Genomic DNA, 25990 nt, shown 5'->3' on the forward strand with positions numbered 1-25990 from the left:
TGACTGGTACGCTAATGGTTAACGATATGCCACGTGTAAACTGACTGGTACGCTAATGGTTAACGATATGACACGTGTTAACCAATTGGTACGCTAATGGTTAACGATATGCCACGTGTAAACTGACTGGTACGCTAATGGTTAACGATATGCCACGTGTAAACTGACTGGTACGCTAATGGTTAACGATATGCCACGTGTAAACTGACTGGTACGCTAATGGTTAACGATATGCCACGTGTAAACTGACTGGTACGCTAATGGTTAACGATATGCCACGTGTAAACTGACTGGTACGCTAATGGTTAACGATATGACACGTGTTAACCAATTGGTACGCTAATGGTTAACGATATGCCACGTGTAAACTGACTGGTACGCTGATGGTTAACGATATGCCACGTGTAAACTGACCTGTACGCTAATGGTTAACGATATGCCACGTGTAAACTGACTGGTACGCTAATGGTTAACGATATGCCACGTGTAAACTGACTGGTACGCTAATGGTTAACGATATGCCACGTAATTGCCATGTAATTTTTTCTTTTAATTGTGAATTTTATAAATATGTAAAGTCTATTGAACATACGTTGGATTTTAGACTATAAATAAACATTATTATCATTATTATTAATATTATAATTGTTATTATTATTTTTGTTGTTGTTATCAATACGTCACATACAAACTGATTGGTACCCTAATGGTTGTCAATATGCCACGAAACCACTGATTGGTACGCTAATAATGGTAGCTAATGGTTTTCAATATGTCAGGAGTTCACTGATTGGTTTATTACTGTCGAAACAGTATTGTCCGCGGTTCCACAATTTATTGACTGTAAGAGTGTAAACACTCTGGCTTATCCAACATTTTATGGTAGGATTACGTATGATCAAAAAACTTATTTTACATGCATATTCTAGTTAAACCGATGATAACGATTACTTAATCTTATGACCGTAGCTTCAGGTACGATGTACGTAATATAGGGTTGTCCAAAAAGATGTTGCCACTTTTTATACAGTAGCATTTTCAACTGAAAGGAAAATTTATCAATTCTTTTTTCTCAGACCTGTCTTACAGACATGAAAGTTTTGTGTGATGTAAGTTTTTGCATTGTATACAGAGGTATATATCATCATTTTTAAAAGAACACAGACCAGTCTTTTTGGGCCACCTTGTAATATACCTTCATGAAACAAGGATATAAAATACGGACAATAACTCACAAACATTTGTCTTTCAACTATGTAAATATTATTTTTAGAAACGAAAGTCAACACTTTCAGAAGGCCTTCTGCTCAACATTTTTAAAATGCATGTGTAAGTCATAGTTGGTAAAGTTGGCTTATTATTTATCAGTTTCAGTTGAATGTAAGTGAGCAGCCTTTGTACCTTAGGCTCTCTGTTGCATATAACTGGATTCACTGATGTTTAACAAGGCATGATCTCCGCCGACGCAATGGCCAGAATCTTCTCTAGTGGGACCACCATGTCACGATGGAAGAACATTCGGGTTGACCCATAAAGCACCTTGAGCGTACTTTTATTTTGACTCAATAATTCCTGCAGAACCTCACTCCCGACCGGCGCCCACATGTCAATGACCTCCCCATTACTAGCTCTGCTGATTAACTTGACAAGTAAAGTCTTGATGATGTTTGGACTATCTCCGTACAGTGGTGCTATGATATTACACTTGGCACCGCGCTGAATAACGCCATATCCAACAATATCTCCTGCTCTACTGCTGGCAACCAGGGTCAAGGTGAACTCCTTGTCGAACCACGCTCTGAGAAACTTTCCTCGTTCAATCCTGTGGATTTTAGTGTCATACTGAAGCAAACGGTGAAAAGGGACATCATAAGACGAGATAACAGAAACGGTGTTGTCAGGATCCACATTTAACTTGGCCAAAGCGATGATGCCGGATATATGACATACTTTCCATGACTCTACAGTGAAACCCAATTTTCTGTTGGGTTCAACTCTATCGCCCACCGAAAATATGCCGAAGTTCCTCAAACCTATGTGTTCTTTTCTTCTTTGCCACAATCTTGTGCCTATTCAATCAAGAGAATACGTTTATCACGGTTTATCAAATAAGTATATTTCACTCGCTCATCGTATGTACTGCGGCCAAACGCACGAATTGTAAGCTAAACAGTATAATCAACTCCCGTGGCTGTTATGAATGGCGCCGTGTACACTGCACTGTATTAGTTACCGATTTTAATTTTCCGCTTGATCAAGCATGTGCTGTACTGTACGTATTATATATCACACATGGCGTACCCCACAATTAAACCATACATGTATGTAAAAGGAGAAAGACGGACAACAAAGGCTGAAAAGAAAGATGACTGTCGCCATCTTTCGTAATTCATGAATAAAACTTTTTCAAGCATGAGGATCAGTGTGTGATCAATACAAATAATATGACACAAAGGCTTTATCCCCCTCGAACTAGGCAAGTAACTATAATCCCTGCAATAATTTCAGCACATATATATATGAATTGCAAATTCGATAATTGGAACTGGACTACTATATAAAGGAATTTTCTCAGTAAACAAAACAGATTCATACATATTGTGTCTTCACACCAGATATCTAAAACCAAGATGTCTGCTTACCGACACGCTGCCCGCGTTGCTTCTGACTGACGATCCACATTCCTCCAAATGATTCCTCTTCATTCAGGATAAACCCCATTATTACACCTTAAAACACACAAGAAATCATTTGATATAGGGCTCTATACTGATACTCTGTTTTTTTTGTTTCCCGCGTGCATATATGTCTTTGTGCGTGTGTTTTTCTGTGTGTGCGCGCGCGTATGAAGAGAGAGAGAGGGAGAGAGAGAGAGATAAATAGCCAAGGGAACTGTTGAAGCTTTCTAAAATATAAAGCAGGTGTACAGCCACATTTTGCAACTGAACCGTTTTGCAACTTCCACCCATTTTATAATCAAGATTCTGAAACGGTTTGAAGAACGAAACAGGTAGAATTCGAATAGGAACGGGTTTTCCTCGAATCTTGTTAGGCTAGCCCTGGGCGGACGATAATATATAATTTATTTCACACTGTAATTTCCTAGACCATTGAGTGAAAACGTTGAAACGTCAGGGCTTAATAAACCTATTGTTAGGCATGTGCATGGGCACTTCAGATTTATTGTGACTTGGTGTGTGATTATCCTTGGGATTGGTTGATTGTAATTTTTACATAACGATTTCTGCTACCTACGCTGGACCTTATATTGAGAAGGTTGAAACGTCGGGGATTAATAAACCTACCGTTAGAGTACTTAAAGATATGCTTGGGCATATTGGGATTTTTGATGACTTGGGGTGTGACCGACCCTGTGGATGGTTGACTGCAATATATGCATTTTCACCTTAATTTCTTTCATCTCCTCGTAGACCATTCGAGCTACCCTGTCGGTGATTCCCAGATAGCATGCATACGTTGGGGTAAGGTTGGGAAATGGTTGGTTTGTTGGCATATAGTTGGTGTTGGCAGTAATACATTGGCACAACCACATCATTATATGCATATCCTAACTGCAAAATACACACGTTGGCACAACGTCTGACCAACGTATGCAATAGTTGAATCAAGAGTGTTTCTGTTCACAACTGAGAACAACATGTGCTAATCTTTTGAACAGTTAATACAGTTTTACTGGGCTTAAAAAATAAGTTTTCCTCCAAACTATATATATATATATATATATATATATATATGTGTGTGTGTGTGTGTGTGTGTGTGTGTGTAGTGCTTCACTTTAAAAAGATAACTAAGTGAACATTTTTATTTTCTTAAATAATGCTTATTTATAAATTATTTTAACCATTAGGTTTATTTATTTTTAGAGCAATATAAGATGCAATTCTCATGAAAAATAACAGACTAATGACTGAAATAAATGAAATTGCATAAAGATTTTAAATCTCATTTTTAACATCAATTTCAGTCTGACATTAAAATTAACTAAAATTAACTGATTAAAATTAACTATTAACAACGTTTTTATAGCACAGATTCATTTCAAGCCAGGTGTTTAGCTGTAACTGTCAGTTTGATATAAACACTTTGACCTTAGTTTGCAGAAGTAGGTCACAAACGGAGCACCTACCGTTTATCTATCCAGAAGGTTTCATGTTCCTAACTCTAATGGCGTAAAGGTATATAACAAGAATAACGATGTTAAATATTGATAATTAATCCTCAGCGTCACCAGGGAGCGCCACACCCAGAAATTACGTTGTAAAAACAAAATCAACCACCCCCAGGGACGGCCACACCCAATGTCACAAAACACCCAGAAGGACCCGTACACATCCCAAAGACAGGTTTTTCAATCCACATGCAATGCCTTACGTTCCTTACTCTGCTGATCTAGGGGTAGGTAGCTGTGCTTACCAACAACTTTCCCATTCAACTCGGCAATAAACGACCCTTCTGCGTTGCATTCAAAGAGAGCCTGCACTATCTCCTGACTGTAATTCCAGCCCTCCAACTCTGCCTGACCAGTCACCTCCGCCACGTCTCCACGGCACATCCGTCTTAGCGTTACTCCGGCCATGATGGCTTGTCCCCAAAAAGACCGAGTCAAAACGGGAATTCAAGTATCCCTTCCAATCAGATCGGACCATTCTATCCAGAGCAGCGTCCTTTGAAATGCAATCCTCATAATCGGTCTAATCCTCAGTGTTACTCGAGATGGCGAAGACCGGAATTGAACGAGTACAGCGCATAACAATGTATTCAATCTATTGGAAAAGAAAGTGGATAAAAGGTGGGACTGTGCGGTCTTCAGGTAAGTGAGAGTTGATTCTCTGCGTTGCGCATGGTTTCAAGTTCTGCAGCTGTCAATCAAAATTTATCAGTGCAGAAGCCAACGTATCCTTCGTTGGCTCGACATGTTTATACGTATGCAAGGTCTGAGCCTGATCAGCGCGACCTCCATGTTACGGCTTATGTTTTTCTATAATACCTGATGTATAAAAAAATTACAATGTAAAATTATCAGAGAAGAGTACACTTTACTAATAAAGTTGGGAAATCTCCCTGCGATTCTGAATCGACTGTTTTTCGTGAATTACACGCCAAAAAAGTGGGGACCGGATATAGCAAATTTAATTAGCCTAATTTAATATTCATGTGACCTGCTCATTACGTCATCAATAGAAATCTCCACTCTTTACGCCAAGTCTGTTAAGGTGCATCATAGTACATTACCAGTTCATGGGATAAGCATTACTACTTTATGATAGAAGGCGACTTCATTGGTTACAAAAATAAGGACCCTCAGGAGACATGGCGATATTTGACACTTCATGGGGCATTTGTATCTTAATACACATCCACGATACTGGGTAATAACAATGGCGTATCATCTTTGAAAGTGAATGGGGTGCTTTCATGTGAAAGGGGTGGATTTGTCTTATTATAAAAACAATTTTGTGCTTCCAAACATTTCTGTGTGTTTTTAATTCTTAGCAGAAAATGTAATTGTAAATCAGTGACAAATGCAAAGACAAAGGTGACGTTCTGACAGCATTTTATCTCAGATAAAAATCACAAGCAAAAGAGACTGGCTTTCAATTGCCTCAGGTTGGCAATCAGTAGCCTTGAGAAACTGATAATGTTATAGCTAATCTACCTGTCAGAAGCGCTTAACCAATAGAGTACAGACTTGACATTTAATATGGAATATTTTTTCCAAATCATAATTCATCAGTTTTTTTCCTATTTTGCCGACTGATAAATGAAAATAAGGATCAAAATCGTGTTTTAATAACTTCTGATAAACTGTTCCATGTCATTGTGACATCAGTTCTTCAATTGACTTCGCCAATGATGCAAACAAAAATACATTGCCAATTTTAAGTCATACGACAACCATTGAAAGCGATATTTTGGATCTCCATATTTTCCAAATTATCGTCTTTAAAAGTGTTTCACGACCCACAAAGGACCTTCATGTCAGTGTCTAGTCACAGTAACGGTCGCCGCTATGCCTGACCTTATCTTTCTGCTACCAGAGCTTTCAAGAGGCAAGGCATTTCTTGCGATAGTTTTTTTAGAATTTAATCTGGAATAAAATTCCAGGCAACGGTTAAAGCTTGTCCAATGTGGTTCAGTTTTGTTGTAGGACATGCAGGCCGTTGATTTAGCGACTATTGACCTAACCACATATTGTTAAAGTGGTTCAAATATGGCGATTTTGATGACCAAGGTAGCTGCTCATTCCCTTGGTTCTGTAAGTTATCTTCTATTAAAAGTGCTCTGTGTGAACCAGCAATCTGATCGTGCAACCTAAAACTGTTCCTAAGGTGCCCCTATCAAATGATAGTCAAGTGGTTCCCAGATTATTCCTTTATTTGATCTGGTTCAGGTTTTAATCGATGACTTCCATTGGTGTTTTGGCACCAATGTGGTATCAACTCCAAATATTGACGCTGTCAATGGCCCTAGTCATTTCAGAAGGGGCACACATCTTGTCGTAGGCCTCTTGAAGATGTCCGGAAACTCTTTTTTGACCAATTTAGCGGTACAGGTGAAATCTGACCTCAATAAAGAAAACAACGCGGTTTCAGTGTTCTACCCAGAAACGGTCATGGTCCCCAATTCATTAGAGTTTTGCTGTTTTGCTGTTTTGCTGTTTACAGTGGCCTCCTCAGAGGTGGGCTGGTATCCTAATCTGCTTAAACCAGTTTGGTGTTCGCTAAGAGCCTTGAAAAACGCGTTTTGGTGACAATTGGCCCCTCATTTAAAACGGACTGGGTGGTTTTGGTTTAATTGCAGCAGCATATCCTGAAGGACATTGAGTCCTGTATTCTGGTGGTAAGATATTGATACATTGGACGTGGTGTCTGTGTTGGTACATAAGCCTGGGCATTACTCTGTGAAACTGTGCGGACCGTTCCTTTTGGGGCAATAATCTGTCTGGCAATACGTCTTTTTCGCGCCATTCTGGCACAGTTTAACGATTTTGAAAAACAGTGCTTAACTCATTTTACGCACTGCAAAACCGACCGCTTGCATGCAAAATTTCAAATTCTTCTATGCAATGGTTGCCGACATATGGATACTTTTTTGACAGAACCATGCCTCGCCAAAGCCAAGCTTTGACCAGCTCAAAGGAGCACCACCCAATTAAATCAATGCGTATTTAACAATGCAGCAGTGCATCAGACTTGGTAATCAGTTAATTGGTAAAGACACACCTTTCTGCATACTTCCCCAGTCAGATATCTTATATGAGATCTGAGTTTTTTCAATAAAGAACGCATTTTTACCTAGGTATACCTTTAAAACTGAAATATTCCATATTAAATGTCAAGTCTGTATATTCTTCACAGAGAACATGGGCCTTCATTATGTTTTCTTCATTTATCTTTAGTAAATTCCCTCTCTATTACAACAATTTAATGGGGTTTCGGGAGCTTTTTTATATGGTAGGAAATTTAAAACCAATAAAATAGCTTCAAATCAGTTTAGTTCCTGTGTTAAAAAAGGATTTTGGAGAGAAAATTGTTATTCCATTTCATATTTATTCTAACTCTGCTCTGATTCATTTTCACGAATAAACCTTGCGTGTGCATTTATTTTTGCCAATAATAAAAGATAAAAATAAAAAATAAATGTAGTATGAAAGAGACTGCTAGTAGCGAGCAACTACCGTTCAGACATCTTCAAAGTCATCCTATTCACGTAAGCATGCACATTTTTTTTTACATCAGTAAGAGAAATGAGAAGGATTGTATGTAAATGGTGGCCTGATGTTTGGACAGTCCATTTGCCAGTTGGGTTGCTCTGTTTGGTTTGAAGTAGACAAAAGTGGACCACATGTACTGAGATAAAGCAGATGGCTCCTGACTCTTTAGTGTTCTCAGCAACAATAATGATGCTTTGTTTGTTTGATATACTGTTTTATGTGATTCTATGTGCGTAATTTTCATCTGTTCATTACTGTACATTAGCAGCATATTTTTTTTGCACTCTAACATAGGCTTCGAGGTCTCCAAATGATGTTGTCCATGAAATGAAATAAGTGTGGCCTAACAGTAAAATAAAGATTCTGCTGCTATTGTTTAATGCTGTTTTAAGTGCTGTTAGAGCCATCCTTGGGCTGCAGGTGGTAGACGAAACACACTGTTAGGCACCGAATATGCCTATGACTGACTGGTAGCTGTGCGTTCCTACCAGAAGTGATGAAATGTATAATCACTTACACTTGTGCCAACTGAACTCACGGACGAGTTAGCTTTTATGTATTAAAATATAAAAGCAAATGCAAAATAATTCTCCCTCACATCAAAATCACTGTAAATCTATAATTAATATTGAAACATATTTTATAATAAATTTGATAAATATATTTTGAAAATTTTTAACTTACAAAAGTACCAATGCTGCAAATATTGGTCCTGGGTCTGTATCAACATCTTAAGTTGTATAGTATAGGTGTGTATGATAATTTTTTGTCTACACTGCATTGTTTTAATTGTGTTTTGGGGAGTTTATTTCATACTAAGTGAGATGTGTGATTGATATACTACACAGGTTCACTTTAATCACCAAGAAAGGGGGTAGGGAAAGGACATTGTTCATAGGTTTCAACACTTTCTCAATTGTGTGATACACATGTGCACTTTTGACATATCACGTTATAAAGTGACCCGCCAAAGTAATGTAGCGTAAATTTTTTGTTAAGTGGATCATTATTAAAAGTAAAAAAGTTTTAATGTGTCTTCGAGGTCCAAATTCTTGTTTATGACTTTGTGTGATTAATGTGCCTCTGCATTGATCTAATTAATCACAGCCGTCTCACCATTCCTTAGGATGGTTAAGTGTCAATAAATAGTGATGGAAACCTCTACATGATTGAAGGGTTCTTACCCTTCATCTCAAAATTGCTGACTGGAAGCTGTAGAAGACTAGAGAAGACATTGAACTTAAAAGATTATTCTGTATATGGCTGTATCGGCCCTATACGATGACCTAATGAAGAAATGTTTAGCATATAGCATTGGGGCCCTCTTTGGCATCCAAAACCGTCAGAAATCCAAAGTTGACATGTGGTTGGCCCAAGGCTTGATGCCTATGGTTGTGCACTCACAGTGGGCCAAAGTTTGTGCATAGTTATGCCAACGTTGGCACAGTGGTGCAAGTTGGCATTTCATGGTTGAGCAATGACAGTGGGCCAAAGTCTGTACAATGATATGCCAACCTTGGCACAAAGCTTCTGGTTGGCTTTCCAACCTTCAACCAATATTGGCCTTAGAACCAGCCATGCGTTGTACAGGGGTAACAATCTTGGGCTAGGAATACAAAACTTTTTATGCATTATCACGAAAATCAACCAATAAAGTATATTCTTCACAGAGAACATGGGCCTTCATTATGTTTTCTACATTTATCTTTAGTAAATTTCCCTCTCTATTACAACAATTTAATGGGGTTTCGGGAGCTTTTTTATATGGTAGGAAATTTAAAACCAATAGAATAGCTTCAAATCAGTTTAGTTCCTGTGTTAAAAAAGGATTTTGGAGAGAAAATTGTTATTCCATTTCATATTTATTCTAACTCTGCTCTGATTCATTTTCACGAATAAACCTTGCGTGTGCATTTATTTTTTCCAATAATAAAAGATAAAAATAAAAAATAAATGTAGTATGAAAGAGTCTGCTAGTAGCGAGCAACTAGCGTTCAGACATCTTCAAAGTCATCCTATTCACGTAAGCATGCACATTTTTTTTTACATCAGTAAGAGAAACGAGAAGGATTGTATGTAAATGGTGGCCTGATGTTTGGACAGTCCATTTGCCAGTTGGGTTGCTCTGTTTGGTTTGAAGTAGACAAAAGTGGACCACATGTACTGAGATAAAGCAGATGGCTCCTGACTCTTTAGTGTTCTCAGCAACAATAATGATGCTTTGTTTGTTTGATATACTGTTTTATGTGATTCTATGTGCGTAATTTTCATCTGTTCATTACTGTACATTAGCAGCATATTTTTTTGCACTCTAACATAGGCTTCGAGGTCTCCAAATGATGTTGTCCATGAAATGAAATAAGTGTGGCCTAATAGTAAAATAAATATTCTGCTGCTATTGTTTAATGCTGTTTTAAGTGCTGTTAGAGCCATCCTTGAGCTGCAGGTGGTAGACGAAACACACTGTTAGGCACCGAATATGCCTATGACTGACTGGTAGCTGTGCGTTCCTACCAGAAGTGATGCAAGAAATGTATAATCACTTACACTTGTGCCAACTGAACTCACGGACGAGTTAGCTTTTATGTATTAAAATATAAAAGCAAATGCAAAATAATTCTCCCTCACATCAAAATTACTGTAAATCTATAATTAATATTGAAACATATTCTATAATAAATTTGATAAATATATTTTGAAAATTTTTAACTTACAAAAGTACCAATGCTGCAAATATTGGTCCTGGGTCTGTATCAACATCTTAAGTTGTATAGTATAGGTGTGTATGATAATTTTTTGTCTACACTGCATTGTTTTAATTGTGTTTTGGGGAGTTTATTTCATACTAAGTGAGATGTGTGATTGATATACTACACAGGTTCACTTTAATCACCAAGAAAGGGGGTAGGGAAAGGACATTGTTCATAGGTTTCAACACTTTCTCAATTGTGTGATACACATGTGCACTTTTGACATATCACGTTATAAAGTGACCCGCCAAAGTAATGTAGCGTAAATTTTTTGTTAAGTGGATCATTATTAAAAGTAAAAAAGTTTTAATGTGTCTTCGAGGTCCAAATTCTTGTTTATGACTTTGTGTGATTAATGTGCCTCTGCGTTGATCTAATTAATCACAGCCGTCTCACCATTCCTTAGGATGGCTAAGTGTCAATAAATAGTGATGGAAACCCCTACATGATTGAAGGGTTCTTACCCTTCATCTCAAGATTGCCGACTGGAAGCTGTAGAAGACTAGAGAAGACATTGAACTTAAAAGATTATTCTGTATATGGCTGTATCGGCCCTATACGATGACCTAATGAAGAAATGTTTAGCATATAGCATTTGGGCCCTCTTTGGCATCCAAAACCGTCAGAAATCCAAAGTTGACATGTGGTTGGCCCAAGGCTTGATGCCTATGGTTGTGCAATCACAGTGGGCCAAAGTTTGTGCATAGTTATGCCAACGTTGGCACAGTGGTGGAAGTTGGCATTTCATGGTTGGGCAATGACAGTGGGCCAAAGTCTGTACAATGATGTGCCAACCTTGGCACAAAGCTTCTGGTTGGCTTTCCAACCTTCAACCAATATTGACCGTAGAACCAGCCATGCGTTGTACAGGGGTAACAATCTTGGGCTAAAGTCGTCCTACTGTCTAGGAATACAAAACTTTTTATGCATTATCACGAAAATTAACCAATAAAGTAGACTCTTCACAGAGAACATGGGCCTTCATTATGTTTTCTACATTTATCTTTTGATAAATTCCACCTCTATTACGATATTTGAATGGGGTTTTGGAAGCTTTTTTATATACAGACTTCACATTTGATATGGAATATTTCAGTTTCGAAGGTATGCTTAGGTAAAAATGCGTTCTTTTTTCAAAAAACTCCGATCTCATATAAGATTTGTGAATGGAGAAGTGTGTAGTCAGGTGTGTCGCTACCAATTAACTGACTTTCATGTCTGTTGCGCTGCTACATTATGTAATATACAGTGATTTAATTGGGAAGTGTTCCTTTGGGCTGGTCAAAGCTTGGCTTAGGCAAAGCTTAGTCCTGTCAAAAAAGTATCCATATGTCGGCAACTACTGCATAGAAGAATTTGAAATTTTGCATGCAAGCGGTCAGTCTTACAGTGCATAAAATGAGCTAAGAAGTGCATTACAAATTTGTTAATCTGTGGCAGAATATCGAGAAAAACACAGACATTACCAGACAGATTATAGCGCCAAATGAAACGGTCCCCACAGTTTTATAGAGTAATGCCCAGACTGATGTACCCACACAGAGGTCACCCCCACTGTATCAAAATCTTACAGTTTCTGGGTAGAACACTGAAACCGCGTGGCTTTCTTTATTGAGGTCAGATTTCACAAGTACCGCCCAATTAGTCAAAACAGAGTTTACAGACAGCCAGAAGAGGCCTACGACGAAGTATGTGCCGGGTCTAAAGTGACAAGGGTCATTGACAGCGTCAGTATTTGGAGTGGATACCACATCGGTGCCAAAACACCAATGGTAGTCATCGACGAAAACCTGAACCAGATCAAATTAAGGAATAATCTCGGAACCACTTGACTATCATTTGATAAAGGGCACCTTAGGAACAATTTTAGGTTGCACGGTGAGGTTGTCGGTTCACACAGAGCACCTTTAATAGCAGATAACTCACAGAACCAAGGGAATGAGCAGTTACCCTGGTCATCAAAATCGCCACATTTTAACCACATACACGATATTTGGGTAGGCCATTACTCTCCAAATCAACTGCCTACATGCCCTACAACAAAACTGGACCAAATTGGACAATATTTGACCGAAGCCTGGAATGTTATTCCAGATTGAACTCTAAAAACCTACCCCAAGGAATGCCTTGCCGCTTGAGAGCGCTGGTAACAGCCAGTAGAGGCCAGGTGTAACAACAACCATTACTGTGACTAGAAACTGACATGCGGGTCTTTTGTGGAGCGTATAACTCTTTTACAGACGATAATTTGGAAAATATGGAGATCCAAAATATCTCTTTTAATGGATGTCGTATGACATAGAATAGGCAATGTATTTCTGTTTGCTTCACTGTCGATTCCAATCAATGAACTGATGTCACCATGACATCAAAGAGATCATTTAAAGCTATTAAAACACGGTTTCAATCCTTATTTTCATTTATCAGTCAGCAAAATAGGAAAAAACTGATAAAAAATTACTTGGAAAAAAATATTCCATATTAAATGTCAAGTCTGTAGTAGGAAATTAGAAACCAATACAAGAGCTTCAAATCAGTTTAGTTCTAGTGTTAAAAAAGGATGTGGGAGAGAAAATAGTTATCCCATTTCATATTTATTCTATCTCTGCTCTGATTCATTTTCATGAATAAACCTTGCATGTGCATTTATTTTTGCCTGTACTCAATAAAAAAAGATTAAAAAAATGCAGTATAAAAGAGACTGCTAGTAGCGAGCAACTAGCGTTCAGGCATCTTCAAAGTCATCCTATTCAGGTAAGCATCCACATTTTTTACATCAGTAAGAGAAATGAGAAGGATTGGAGGTAAATGGTGGCCTGAAGTTTGGACAGTCCATTTCCCAGTTGGGTTGCTCTATCTGGTTTGAAGTAGACAAAAGTGGACCAAATGTACTGAGATATATCAGATGGCTCCCGACTCTTTAGTGTTCTCAGCAACAATAATGATGCTTTGTTTGTTTGGTATACTGTTTTCTGTGGTTCCATGTGCGTAATTTCCATCTGTGCATTACTTTACATAAGCAGCATATTTTTTTGCCTTCTAACGTAGGCTTCGAGGTCTCCAAACGATGTTGTTCATGAAATGAAATAAATGTGGCCTAATAGTAAAATACAGATTCTGCTGCTAAAGTGCTGTTAGAGCCATCCTTGAGCTGTAGGTGGTTGACGAAAAACACTGTCAGGCACCGAATATGCCTATGACTGACTGGTAGCTGTGCGTTCCTACCAGAAGTAATGCAAGAAATGTATAATCACTTACACCCGTGCCAACTGAACTCACGGACGAGTTAGCTTTTATGACTTAAAATATAAAAGCAAATGCAAAATAATTCTCCCTCACATCAAAATCACTGTAAATCTATAATTAATACTGAAATATGTTTTATGATAAATTTGATAAATATATTTTGAAAATTTATAACTTACAAAAGTACCAAGGCTGCAAATATTGGTCCTGGGTCTGTATCAACATCTAAGTTGTATAGTATAGGTGTGTATGATAATTTGTTGTCTACACTGCATTGTTTTAATTGTGTCTTGGGGAGTTTATTTCATACTAAGTGAGATGTGTGACTGATAGAGGTTCACTTAAACTGACCCGCCAATGTAATGTAACGTAAATTTTTTATTAGGTGGATCATTATTGAAAGTAAAAAAGTTTTAATTATGTGTCTTCGAGGTCCAAATTCTTGTTTATGACTTTGTGTGATTAATGTGCCTCTTCATTGATCTAATTAATCACAGCCGTCTCACCATTCCTTAGGATGGTTAAGTGTCAATAAATAGTGATGGAAACCTCTACATGATTGAAGGGTTCTTACCCTTCATCTCAAGATTGCTGACTGGAAGCTGTAGAAGACTAGAGAAGACATTAAATTTAAAAGATTATTCTGTATATGGCTGTATCGGCCCTATACGATGACCTAATGAAGAAATGTTTAGCATATATCATTGGGGCCCACTTTGGCATCCAAAACCGTCAGAAATCCAACATTGGCATGTGGTTGGCCCAAGGCTTGATGCCTATGGTTGTGCAATGACAGTGGGCCAAAGTTTGTGCATAGTTATGCCAACGTTGGCACAGTGGTGGAAGTTGGCATTTCATGGTTGTGCAATGACAGTGGGCCAAAGTCTGCACAATGATGCGCCACCCTTGGCACAAAGCTTCTTGTTGGCTTTCCAGCCTTCAACCAATATTGGCCTTAGAACCAGCCATGCGTTGTACAGGGGTACCAATCTTGGGCTAGGAATTCAAACTTTTTATGCATTATCACGAAAATTAACCAATAAAGTATATTCTTCACAGAGAACACGGGCCTTCATTATGTTTTCTACATTTATCTTTTGGTAAATTCCATCTCTATTACGATAATTGAATGGGATTTTGGGAGCTTTTTTATATAGTAGAAAATTTCAAACCAAAACAAGAGCTTCAAATCAGTTCATTTCCAGTGTTAAAAAGGGATGTGGGAGAGAAAATCGTTATTACATTTCATATTTATTCTAACTCTGCTCTGATTCATTTTCATGCATGTGCATTTATTTTTGCCTGTACTCAATAAAAAAGATTTAAAAAAATAAATGTAGTATAAGAGAGACTGCTAGTAATGAGCAACTAGCGTTCTGGCATCTTCAAAGTCATCCTATTCAGGTAAGCATGCACATTTTTTACATTAGTAAGAGAAATGAGAAGGATTGGAGGTAAATGGTGGCCTGAAGTTTGGACAGTCCACTTGCCAATTGGGTTGCTCTGTTTGGTTTGAAATAGACAAAAGTGGACCAAATGTACTGAGATAAAGCAGATGGCTCCTGACTCTTTAGTGTTCTCAGCAACAATAATGGTGCTTTGTTTGTTTGGTATACTGTTTTCTGTGGTTCCATGTGCGTAATTTCCATCTGTGCATTACTTTACATAAGCAGCATATTTTTTTGCCTTCTAACGTAGGCTTCGAGGTCTCCAAACGATGTTGTTCATGAAAAGAAATAAATGTGGCCTAATAGTAAAATACAGATTCTGCTGATATTGTTTAGTGCTGTTTTAAGTGCTGTTAGAGCCATCCTTGAGCTGCAGGTGGTAGACGAAACACACTGTCAGGCACTGAATATGCCTATGACTGACTGGTAGCTGTGCGTTCCAACCAGAAGTAATGCAAGAAATGTATAATCACTTACACCCATGCCCACTGAACTCACGGACGAGTTAGCTTTTATGACTTAAAATATTAAAGCAAATGCAAAATAATTCTCCCTTACATCAAAATCACTGTAAATCTATAATTAATACTGAAACATATTCTATGAAAAATTTGATAAATATATTTTGAAAATTTTTAACTTACAAAAGTACCAAGGCTGCAAATATTGGTCCTGGGTCTGTATCAACATCTTAAGTTGTATAGTATAGGTGTGTATGATAATTTTTTGTCTACACTGCATTGTTTTAATTGTGTTTTGTGGAGTTTATTTCATACTAAGTGAGATGTGTGACTGATAGAGGTTCACTTAAATCACCAAGAAAGAGGGTAGGGAAAGGACATTGTTCATAGGTTTCAACACTTTCTCAATTGTGTGATACACATGTGCACTTTTGACATATCACGTTATAAAGTGACCCGCCAAAGTAATGTAAAGTAAACTTTTTGATAGGTGGATCATTATTGAAAGTAAAAAAGGTTTAATTAGTCTTCGAGGTCCAAATTCTTGTTTATGACTTTGTGTGATTAATGTGCCTCTTCATTGATCTAATTAATCACAGCCGTCTCACCATTCCTTAGGATGGTTAAGTGTCAATAAATAGTGATGGAAACCTTTACATGATTGAAGGGTTTTACCCTTCATCTCAAGATTGCTGACTGGAAGCTGTAGAAGACTAGAGAAGACATTGAATGTAAAAGATTATTTTGTATATGGCTCTATCGGCCCTATACGATGACCTAATGAAGAAATGTTTAGCATATATCATTGGGGCCCACTTTGGCATCCAAAACCGTCAGAAATCCAACATTGGCATGTGGTTGGCCCAAGGCTTGATGCCTATGGTTGTGCAATGACAGTGGGCCAAAGTTTGTGCATAGTTATGCCAACGTTGGCACAGTGGTAGAAGTTGGCATTTCATGGTTTGACAATGACAGTGGGCCAAAGTCTGCACAATGATGCGCCACCCTTGGCACAAAGCTTCTGGTTGGCTTTCCAGCCTTCAACCAATATTGGCCTTAGAACCAGCCATGCGTTGTACAGGGGTACCAATCTTGGGCTAGGAATTTCAAAACTTTTTATGCATTATCACGAAAATTAACCAATAAAGTATATTCTTCACAGAGAACACGGGCCTTCATTATGTTTTCTACATTTATCTTTTGGTAAATTCCATCTCTATTACGATAGTTGAATGGGATTTTGGGAGCTTTTTTATATAGTAGAAAATTTAAAACCAAAACAAGAGCTTCAAATCAGTTCATTTCCAGTGTTAAAAAGGGATGTGGGAGAGAAAATCGTTATTACATTTCATATTTATTCTAACTCTGCTCTGATTCATTTTCATGCATGTGCATTTATTTTTGCCTGTACTCAATAAAAAAGATTAAAAATAAAAAATAAATGTAGTATAAAAGAGACTGCTAGTAGCGAGTAACTAGCGTTCTGGCATCTTCAAAGTCATCCTATTCAGGTAAGCATGCACATTTTTTACATCAGTAAGAGAAATGAGAAGGATTGAAGGTAAATGGTGGCCTGAAGTTTGGACAGTCCACTTGCCAGTTGGATTGCTCTGTTTGGTTTGAAGTAGACAAAAGTGGACCAAATGTACTGAGATAAAGAAGATGGCTCCTGACTCCTTAGTGTTCTCAGCAACAATAATGATGCTTTGTTTGTTTGGTATACTGTTTTCTGTGGTTCCATGTGCGTAATTTCCATCTGTGCATTACTTTACATAAGCAGCATATTTTTTTGCCTTCTAACGTAGGCTTCGAGGTCTCCAAACGATGTTGTTCGTGAAATGAAATAAATGTGGCCTAATAGTAAAATACAGATTCTGCTGCTATTGTTCAGTGCTGTTTTAAGTGCTGTTAGAGCCATCCTTGAGGTGCAGGTGGTAGACGAAACACACTGTCAGGCACTGAATATGCCTATGACTGACTGGTAGCTGTGCGTTCCTACCAGAAGTAATGCAAGAAATGTATAATCACTTACACCCGTGCCCACTGAACTCACGGACGAGTTAGCTTTTATGACTTAAAATATAAAAGCAAATGCAAAATAATTCTCCCTTACATCAAAATCACTGTAAATCTATAATTAATACTGAAACATATTCTATGATGAATTTGATAAATATATTTTGAAAATTTTTAACTTACAAAAGTACCAAGGCTGCAAATATTGGTCCTGGGTCTGTATCAACATCTTATGTTGTATAGTATAGGTGTGTATGATAATTTTTTGTCTACACTGCATTGTTTTAATTGTGTTTTGGGGAGTTTATTTCATACTAAGTGAGATGTGTGACTGATAGAGGTTCACTTAAATCACCAAGAAAGAGGGTAGGGAAAGGACATTGTTCATAGGTTTCAACACTTTCTCAATTGTGTGATACACATGTGCACTTTTGACATATCACGTTATAAAGTGACCCGCCAATGTAATGTAACGTAAACTTTTTGATAGGTGGATCATTATTGAAAGTAAAAAAGTTTTAATTAGTCTTCGAGGTCCAAATTCTTGTTTATGACTTTGTGTGATTAATGTGCCTCTTCATTGATCTAATTAATCACAGCCGTCTCACCATTCCTTAGGATGGTTAAGTGTCAATAAATAGTGATGGAAACCTTTACATGATTGAAGGGTTTTACCCTTCATCTCAAGATTGCTGACTGGAAGCTGTAGAAGACTAGAGAAGACATTGAATTTAAAAGATTATTTTGTGTATGGCTCTATCGGCCCTATACGATGACCTAAAGAAGAAATGTTTAGCATATATCATTGGGGCCCACTTTGGCATCCAAAACCGTCAGAAATCCAACATTGGCATGTGGTTGGCCCAAGGCTTGATGCCTATGGTTGTGCAATGACAGTGGGCCAAAGTTTGTGCATAGTTATGCCAACGTTGGCACAGTGGTGGAAGTTGGCATTTCATGGTTGGACAATGACAGTGGGCCAAAGTCTGCACAATGATGCGCCACCCTTGGCACAAAGCTTCTGGTTGGCTTTCCAGCCTTCAACCAATATTGGCCTTAGAACCAGCCATGCGTTGTACAGGGGTACCAATCTTGGGCTAGGAATTCAAACTTTTTATGCATTATCACGAAAATTAACCAATAAAGTATATTCTTCACAGAGAACACGGGCCTTCATTATGTTTTCTACATTTATCTTTTGGTAAATTCCATCTCTATTACGATAGTTGAATGGGATTTTGGTAGCTTTTTTTATATACAGACTTGACATTTAATATGGAATATTTCAGTTTCGAATGTACGCCTAGGTGAAAATGCGTTTTTTTTTTCACAAACTCCGATCTCATAGAAGATATGTGAATGGAGAAGTGTGTAGTCAGGTGTGTCGCTACCAATTAAGTGATTACCAGGTTTGTTGCGCTGCTGCATTATGTAATATGCAGTGATTTGATTGGGTAGTGCTCCTTTGGGCAGTTCAAAGCTAGGCTTTGACAAAGCATGGTTCTGTCAAAAAAGTATCCATATGTCGGCAACTACTGCATAGAAAAATTTGAAATTTTGCAAGCAAGTCGTCGGGTTTGCAGTGTGTAAAATGAGCTATGCAGTGCTCTACAAATTTGTTAATCTGTGGCAGAATGGCGGGAAAAAGACAGGCATTGCCAGGTAGGCAATTGCGCCAAACGAAACGGTCCGCACTGTTTTACAGAGTAATGCCCAGACTGATGTACCTACACAGAGGCCACACCCAATGTATTGAAATGTTACCACCAGGGTACAGGACCCACTGTCTTTCGGGATATGCTGTTGCAAATAAACAAAAACCACCAAGTCCGTTCAGAATGAGGGGTAAATTACCACCAAAACGCATTTTTCAAGGCCCTTAGCGAACACCAAACTGGTTTTAGCAGGTTTGAATACCAGACGACCTCCGAGGAACCCACTGTAAACAGCAAAACATCGTTGTATGTTTCTCTTTTGAATTGAGGACCTTGGCTGTTTCTGGGTTGAACACTGAAATCTCGTGGCTTTCTTTATTGAGGTCAGATTTCACCTGTACCGCTCAACAGTCAAAACAGAGTTTACAGACATCCAGAAGAGGCCAACGACGAAGCGTGTGCCGCGTCTAAAGTGACTAAGGTCATTAACAGCTTCAGTATTTGGAGTGGATACCACATTGGTGCCAAAACACCAATGGTAGTCATTGACGAAAACCTGAATCAGATCAATTAAAGAAATAATCTGGGAACCACTTGGCTATCATTTGATAGGGGACAACTTAGGAACAATTTTAGGTTGCATGGTGAGATTGCCGGTTCACACAGAGCACTTTTAATAGCAGTTTACTTACAGAACCAAGGGAATGAGCAGCTACCTTGGTCATCAAAATCGCCATATTTGAACCACAGAGACAATATGTTGGTAGGCCATTACTCTCCGAATCAATGGCCTACATATCCTACAACAATATTGGACCAAATTGGGCAGATTTTGACCGATGCATGGAATGTTATTCCAGATTAAACTTTAAAAACCTATCCCAAGGAATACCTTGCCACTTGAGAGCGCTAGTAGCAGCCAGAAGAAGTCAGGCGTAACAGCGACCTTTACTGTGACTAGAAACTGACATGAGGGTCTTTTGTGGAGCGTTTAACTCTTTTACAGACAATAATTTGGAAAATATGGAGGTCCAAAATATCCCTTTTAATGGTTGTCGTATGACATAGAATAGGCAATGTGTTTTTGTTTGCTTTTCTGGCGAATTCCATTGATGAACTGATGTCACAATGACATCAAAGAGATAATTAAAAGTTATTAAAACACGATTTTAATCCTTATTTTCATTTATCAGTCTGCAAAATAGGAAAAAAACTGATGAAAAATGATTTGGAAAAAATATTCCATATTAAATGTCAAGTCTGTAGTAGAAAATTTAAAACCAAATCAAGAGCTTCAAATCAGTTCATTTCCAGTGTTAAAAAGGGATGTGGGAGAGAAAATCGTTATTACATTTCATATTTATTCTAACTCTGCTCTGATTCATTTTCATGCATGTGCATTTATTTTTGCCTGTACTCAATAAAAAAGATTTTAAAAAATAAATGTAGTATAAAAGAGACTGCTAGTAGCGAGCAACTAGCGTTCTGGCATCTTCAAAGTCATCCTATTCAGGTAAGCATGCACATTTTTTACATCAGTAAGAGAAATGAGAAGGATTGAAGGTAAATGGTGGCCTGAAGTTTGGTCCACTTGCCAGTTGGGTTGCTCTGTTTGGTTTGAAGTAGACAAAAGTGGACCAAATGTACTGAGATATATCAGATGGCTCCTGACTCTTTAGTGTTCTCAGCAACAATAATGATGCTTTGTTTGTTTGGTATACTGTTTTCTGTGGTTCCATGTGCGTAATTTCCATCTGTGCATTACTTTACATAAGCAGCATATTTTTTTGCCTTCTAACGTAGGCTTCGAGGTCTCCAAACGATGTTGTTTGTGAAATGAAATAAATGTGGCCTAATAGTAAAATACAGATTCTGCTGCTATTGTTCAGTGCTGTTTTAAGTGCTGTTAGAGCCATCCTTGAGCTGCAGGTGGTAGACGAAACACACTGTCAGGCACTGAATATGCCTATGACTGACTGGTAGCTGTGCGTTCCTACCAGAAGTAATGCAAGAAATGTATAATCACTTACACCCGTGCCCACTGAACTCACGGACGAGTTAGCTTTTATGACTTAAAATATAAAAGCAAATGCAAAATAATTCTCCCTTACATCAAAATCACTGTAAATCTATAATTAATACTGAAACATATTCTATGATAAATTTGATAAATATATTTTGAAAATTTTTAACTTACAAAAGTACCAAGGCTGCAAATATTGGTCCTGGGTCTGTATCAACATCTTATGTTGTATAGTATAGGTGTGTATGATAATTTTTTGTCTACACTGCATTGTTTTAATTGTGTTTGGGGAGTTTATTTCATACTAAGTGAGATGTGTGACTGATAGAGGTTCACTTAAATCACCAAGAAAGAGGGTAGGGAAAGGACATTGTTAATAGGTTTCAACACTTTCTCAATTGTGTGATACACATGTGCACTTTTGACATATCACGTTATAAAGTGACCCGCCAATGTAATGTAACGTAAACTTTTTGATAGGTGGATCATTATTGAGAGTAAAAAAGTTTTAATTAGTCTTCGAGGTCCAAATTCTTGTTTATGACTTTGTGTGATTAATGTGCCTCTGCATTGATCTAATTAATCACAGCCGTCTCACCATTCCTTAGGATGGTTAAGTGTCAATAAATAGTGGTGGAATCCTTTACATGATTGAAGGGTTTTACCCTTCATCTCAAGATTGCTGACTGGAAGCTGTAGAAGACTAGAGAAGACATTGAATTTAAAAGATTATTTTGTATATGGCTCTATCGGCCCTATACGATGACCTAAAGAAGAAATGTTTAGTATATATCATTGGGGCCCACTTTGGCATCCAAAACCGTCAGAAATCCAACATTGGCATGTGGTTGGCCCAAGGCTTGATGCCTATGGTTGTGCAATGACAGTGGGCCAAAGTTTGTGCATAGTTATGCCAACGTTGGCACAGTGGTGGAAGTTGGCATTTCATGGTTGGACAATGACAGTGGGCCAAAGTCTGCACAATGATGCGCCACCCTTGGCACAAAGCTTCTGGTTGGCTTTCCAGCCTTCAACCAATATTGGCCTTAGAACCAGCCATGCGTTGTACAGGGGTACCAATCTTGGGCTAGGAATTCAAACTTTTTATGCATTATCACGAAAATTAACCAATAAAGTATATTCTTCACAGAGAACACGGGCCTTCATTATGTTTTCTACATTTATCTTTTGGTAAATTCCATCTCTATTACGATAATCAAATGGGATTTTGGGAGCATTTTTATATAGTAGAAAATTTAAAACCAATACAAGAGCTTCAAATCAGTTCATTTCCAGTGTTAAAAAGGGATGTGGGAGAGAAAATCGTTATTACATTTCATATTTATTCTAACTCTGCTCTGATTCATTTTCATGCATGTGCATTTATTTTTGCCTGTACTCAATAAAAAAGATTTTAAAAAAATAAATGTAGTATAAAGGAGACTGCTAGTAGCGAGCAACTAGCGTTCTGGCATCTTCAAAGTCATCCTATTCAGGTAAGCATGCACATTTTTTACATTAGTAAGAGAAATGAGAAGGATTGAAGGTAAATGGTGGCCTGAAGTTTGGACAGTCCACTTGCCAGTTGGGTTGCTCTGTTTGGTTTGAAGTAGACAAAAGTGGACCAAATGTACTGAGATAAAGCAGATGGCTCCCGACTCTTTAGTGTTCTCAGCAACAATAATGATGCTTTGTTTGTTCGGTATACTGTTTTCTGTGGTTCCATGTGCGTAATTTCCATCTGTGCATTACTTTACATAAGCAGCATATTTTTTTGCCTTCTAACGTAGGCTTTGAGATCTTCAAACGATGTTGTTCATGAAATGAAATAAATGTGGCCTAATAGTAAAATACAGATTCTGCTGCTATTGTTCAGTGCTGTTTTAGGTGCTGTTAGAGCCATCCTTGAGCTGCAGGTGGTAAACGAAACACACTGTCAGGCACTGCATATGCCTATGACTGACTGGTAGCTGTGCGTTCCTACCAGAAGTAATGCAAGAAATGTATAATCACTTACACCCGTGCCCACTGAACTCACGGACGAGTTAGCTTTTATGACTTAAAATATAAAAGCAAATGCAAAATAATTCTCCCTTACATCAAAATCACTGTAAATCTATAATTAATACTGAAACATATTTTATGATAAATTTGATAAATATATTTTGAAAATTTTTAACTTACAAAAGTACCAAGGCTGCAAATATTGGTCCTGGGTCTGTATCAACATCTTATGTTGTATAGTATAGGTGTGTATGATAATTTTTTGTCTACACTGCATTGTTTTAATTGTGTTTTGGGGAGTTTATTTCATACTAAGTGAGATGTGTGACTGATAGAGGTTCACTTAAATCACCAAGAAAGAGGGTAGGGAAAGGACATTGTTCATAGGTTTCAACACTTTCTTAATTGTGTGATACACATGTGCACTTTTGACATATCACGTTATAAAGTGACCCGCCAATGTTATGTAACGTAAACTTTTTGATAGATGGATCATTATTGAAAGTAAAAAAGTTTTAATGTGTCTTCGAGGTCCAAATTCTTGTTTATGACTTTGTGTGATTAATGTGCCTCTTCATTGATCTAATTAATCACAGCCGTCTCACCATTCCTTAGGATGGTTAAGTGTCAATAAATAGTGATGGAAACCTTTACATAATTGAAGGGTTTTACCCTTCATCTCAAGATTGCTGACTGGAAGCTGTAGAAGACTAGAGAAGACATTGAATTTAAAAGATTATTTTGTATATGGCTCTATCGGCCCTATACGATGACCTAAAGAAGAAATGTTTAGCATACAGGGTTGCTACTTAATATGGAATATTTTTTATCATTGTTATTTTTGGGTGCTGATTAATTTTTTGGCTTGAGTCATTAAAAAAATATGTCACTGAGTGATAAAAACATCCAGTCTTCTGTTGTGAGATATTTTGGTCAATGATATCAAATCTGACATAAGATGCCATTCAAAAGAAAGGAACACCCCCAGAAAACCATATCAACAGTTTGATGTCAGTATTAACTTTAAGATAAGATATTAAAGAAAATGATAGCCTCCGGACAGTGATATGTTACACAGTCAAAGAACTCACTACAGTAAATCATGAAAAGTCAGTAACTGCGAGTATGACCTCCAGCAGCCGCTTGCAGCGCCCTCATCCTACATGGCATACCCTGTGACACGTTTTTTAGAGTTTGGATGGGGATATCATTCCACGCAGTGATATTTGCCTGTTGCAGTTCATCACTATTTACCGGCCGATGACCATAGCTATTAATTCTGTGCGTTATTTTTGTCCCAAGTTTTTCAATTGGGTTCATATCTGGAGAGTTTGCAGGCCAGGGCAGTTGCTGAACCCATTGGTTTTGAAGAAAAACAGTGATTCTGCGGCCTCGATGTGGGGTTGCCCAGTCGTCCTGGTACACAAAGTTGTTCCTGAAGATGACTCTTACCAATCGAGGCATTGTTTGCCGTAATATGTCTCTGTAGGAATCCTGGATGAGGTTGCCTCCTAGAAAAACCAACTGGTTCTGGACACCGACATGAAATGCGCCCCAAACTGAGACGTTACCATCCCCTGCTTGCACCCTAGGCAGTACACAATCATCGTTTTATGCCCCTCGTACACGTCGGTGGACACGGATTCGACCATCAACCCTAAAAAATCCATATCTGGCCTAATCACTGAAAACGACGTGATTCCAAGGTTTTGGCTGCAAATGCACGTGGTTCACAGCCCATTGCAGACGTCGCTGTATATGACCTGCTGTTAACAGTGGTTTCCCTACTGGCCTTCGTGCAAAATAACCGGCTTTCAGTAATCTCTTGTTCACGAGGGACCTTGAAACGGGCGTTTGAATGACATTCTGCCTCTCTTTTCTGAGGACACTGGTTGTCTTTGTACGACCAGCACGGCGTCCTCTAAGGAGAAGGCGATCCTGTCTTTTTGGTGTGATACGCGGGCACCCTGGTCGAGGTATTGGAGAAGGTGCCCCTGTTGCAGCATTTCTTTGGAGGACTTTACAAACGGTTCCTGATAAATCTTGAATTACCTGGCAATGACTGTCCGTTTCTGGCCATTTTCTCTGAGAGCGAGAATCCCATAGTAAGCTGCGTTGCTTAGCTATCGAACCATATCTTCACTAAGGTACCTGTCAAGTTTCAGAGCGATCCCTTTGTTGCTTCTCTAAATACACTCCAAAATTTGACCAAACCCATGCGTTTTTATACAAGGGCAGAAATTGCCGAAAAGACCACCCCTCACATTTCTGACCACAGAACATGCAGCTGCATGCATCAATTGTTTCGAGAGTTGTGTGGTAATTAGGTAACACACCTGGCTACACATGGAGTGACACCTCAGTTTTGGATTTAAAGTAGTTAGAGAGAAATTAAATATTTTGTAGAAAATTTACTCGCCAAAAAATAATATTCCATATTAAGTGGTAACCCTGTATATCATTGGGGCCCACTTTGGCATCCAAAACCGTCAGAAATCCAACATTGGCATGTGGTTGGCCCAAGGCTTGATGCCTATGGTTGTGCAATGACAGTGGGCCAAAGTTTGTGCATAGTTATGCCAACGTTGGCACAGTGGTGGAAGTTGGCATTTCATGGTTGGACAATGACAGTGGGCCAAAGTCTGCACAATG

General features: G+C 38.2%; 1 protein-coding gene across 1 annotated transcript; it reads right to left on the reverse strand.

The window, feature by feature from the left end:
• Nucleotides 1-762: 762 nt before the first annotated feature.
• Nucleotides 763-4634, reverse strand: LOC106157667 (uncharacterized). The gene is made up of 3 exons (XM_013533381.2): nt 4435-4634; nt 2643-2729; nt 763-2069 (listed from the first exon to the last, which is right to left on the reverse strand). Exons 1-3 carry the CDS (start codon nt 4595-4597, stop codon nt 1441-1443), a joined length of 879 nt encoding a protein of 292 aa, XP_013388835.2. The 5' UTR covers nt 4598-4634; the 3' UTR covers nt 763-1440.
• Between the last annotated feature and the right edge of the window lie 21356 nt (nt 4635-25990).

Source organism: Lingula anatina, chromosome 5 (assembly GCF_051362555.1).
Source record: "Lingula anatina isolate TDL-2025a chromosome 5, LinAna3.0, whole genome shotgun sequence".
NCBI lineage: Eukaryota > Metazoa > Brachiopoda > Lingulata > Lingulida > Lingulidae > Lingula > Lingula anatina.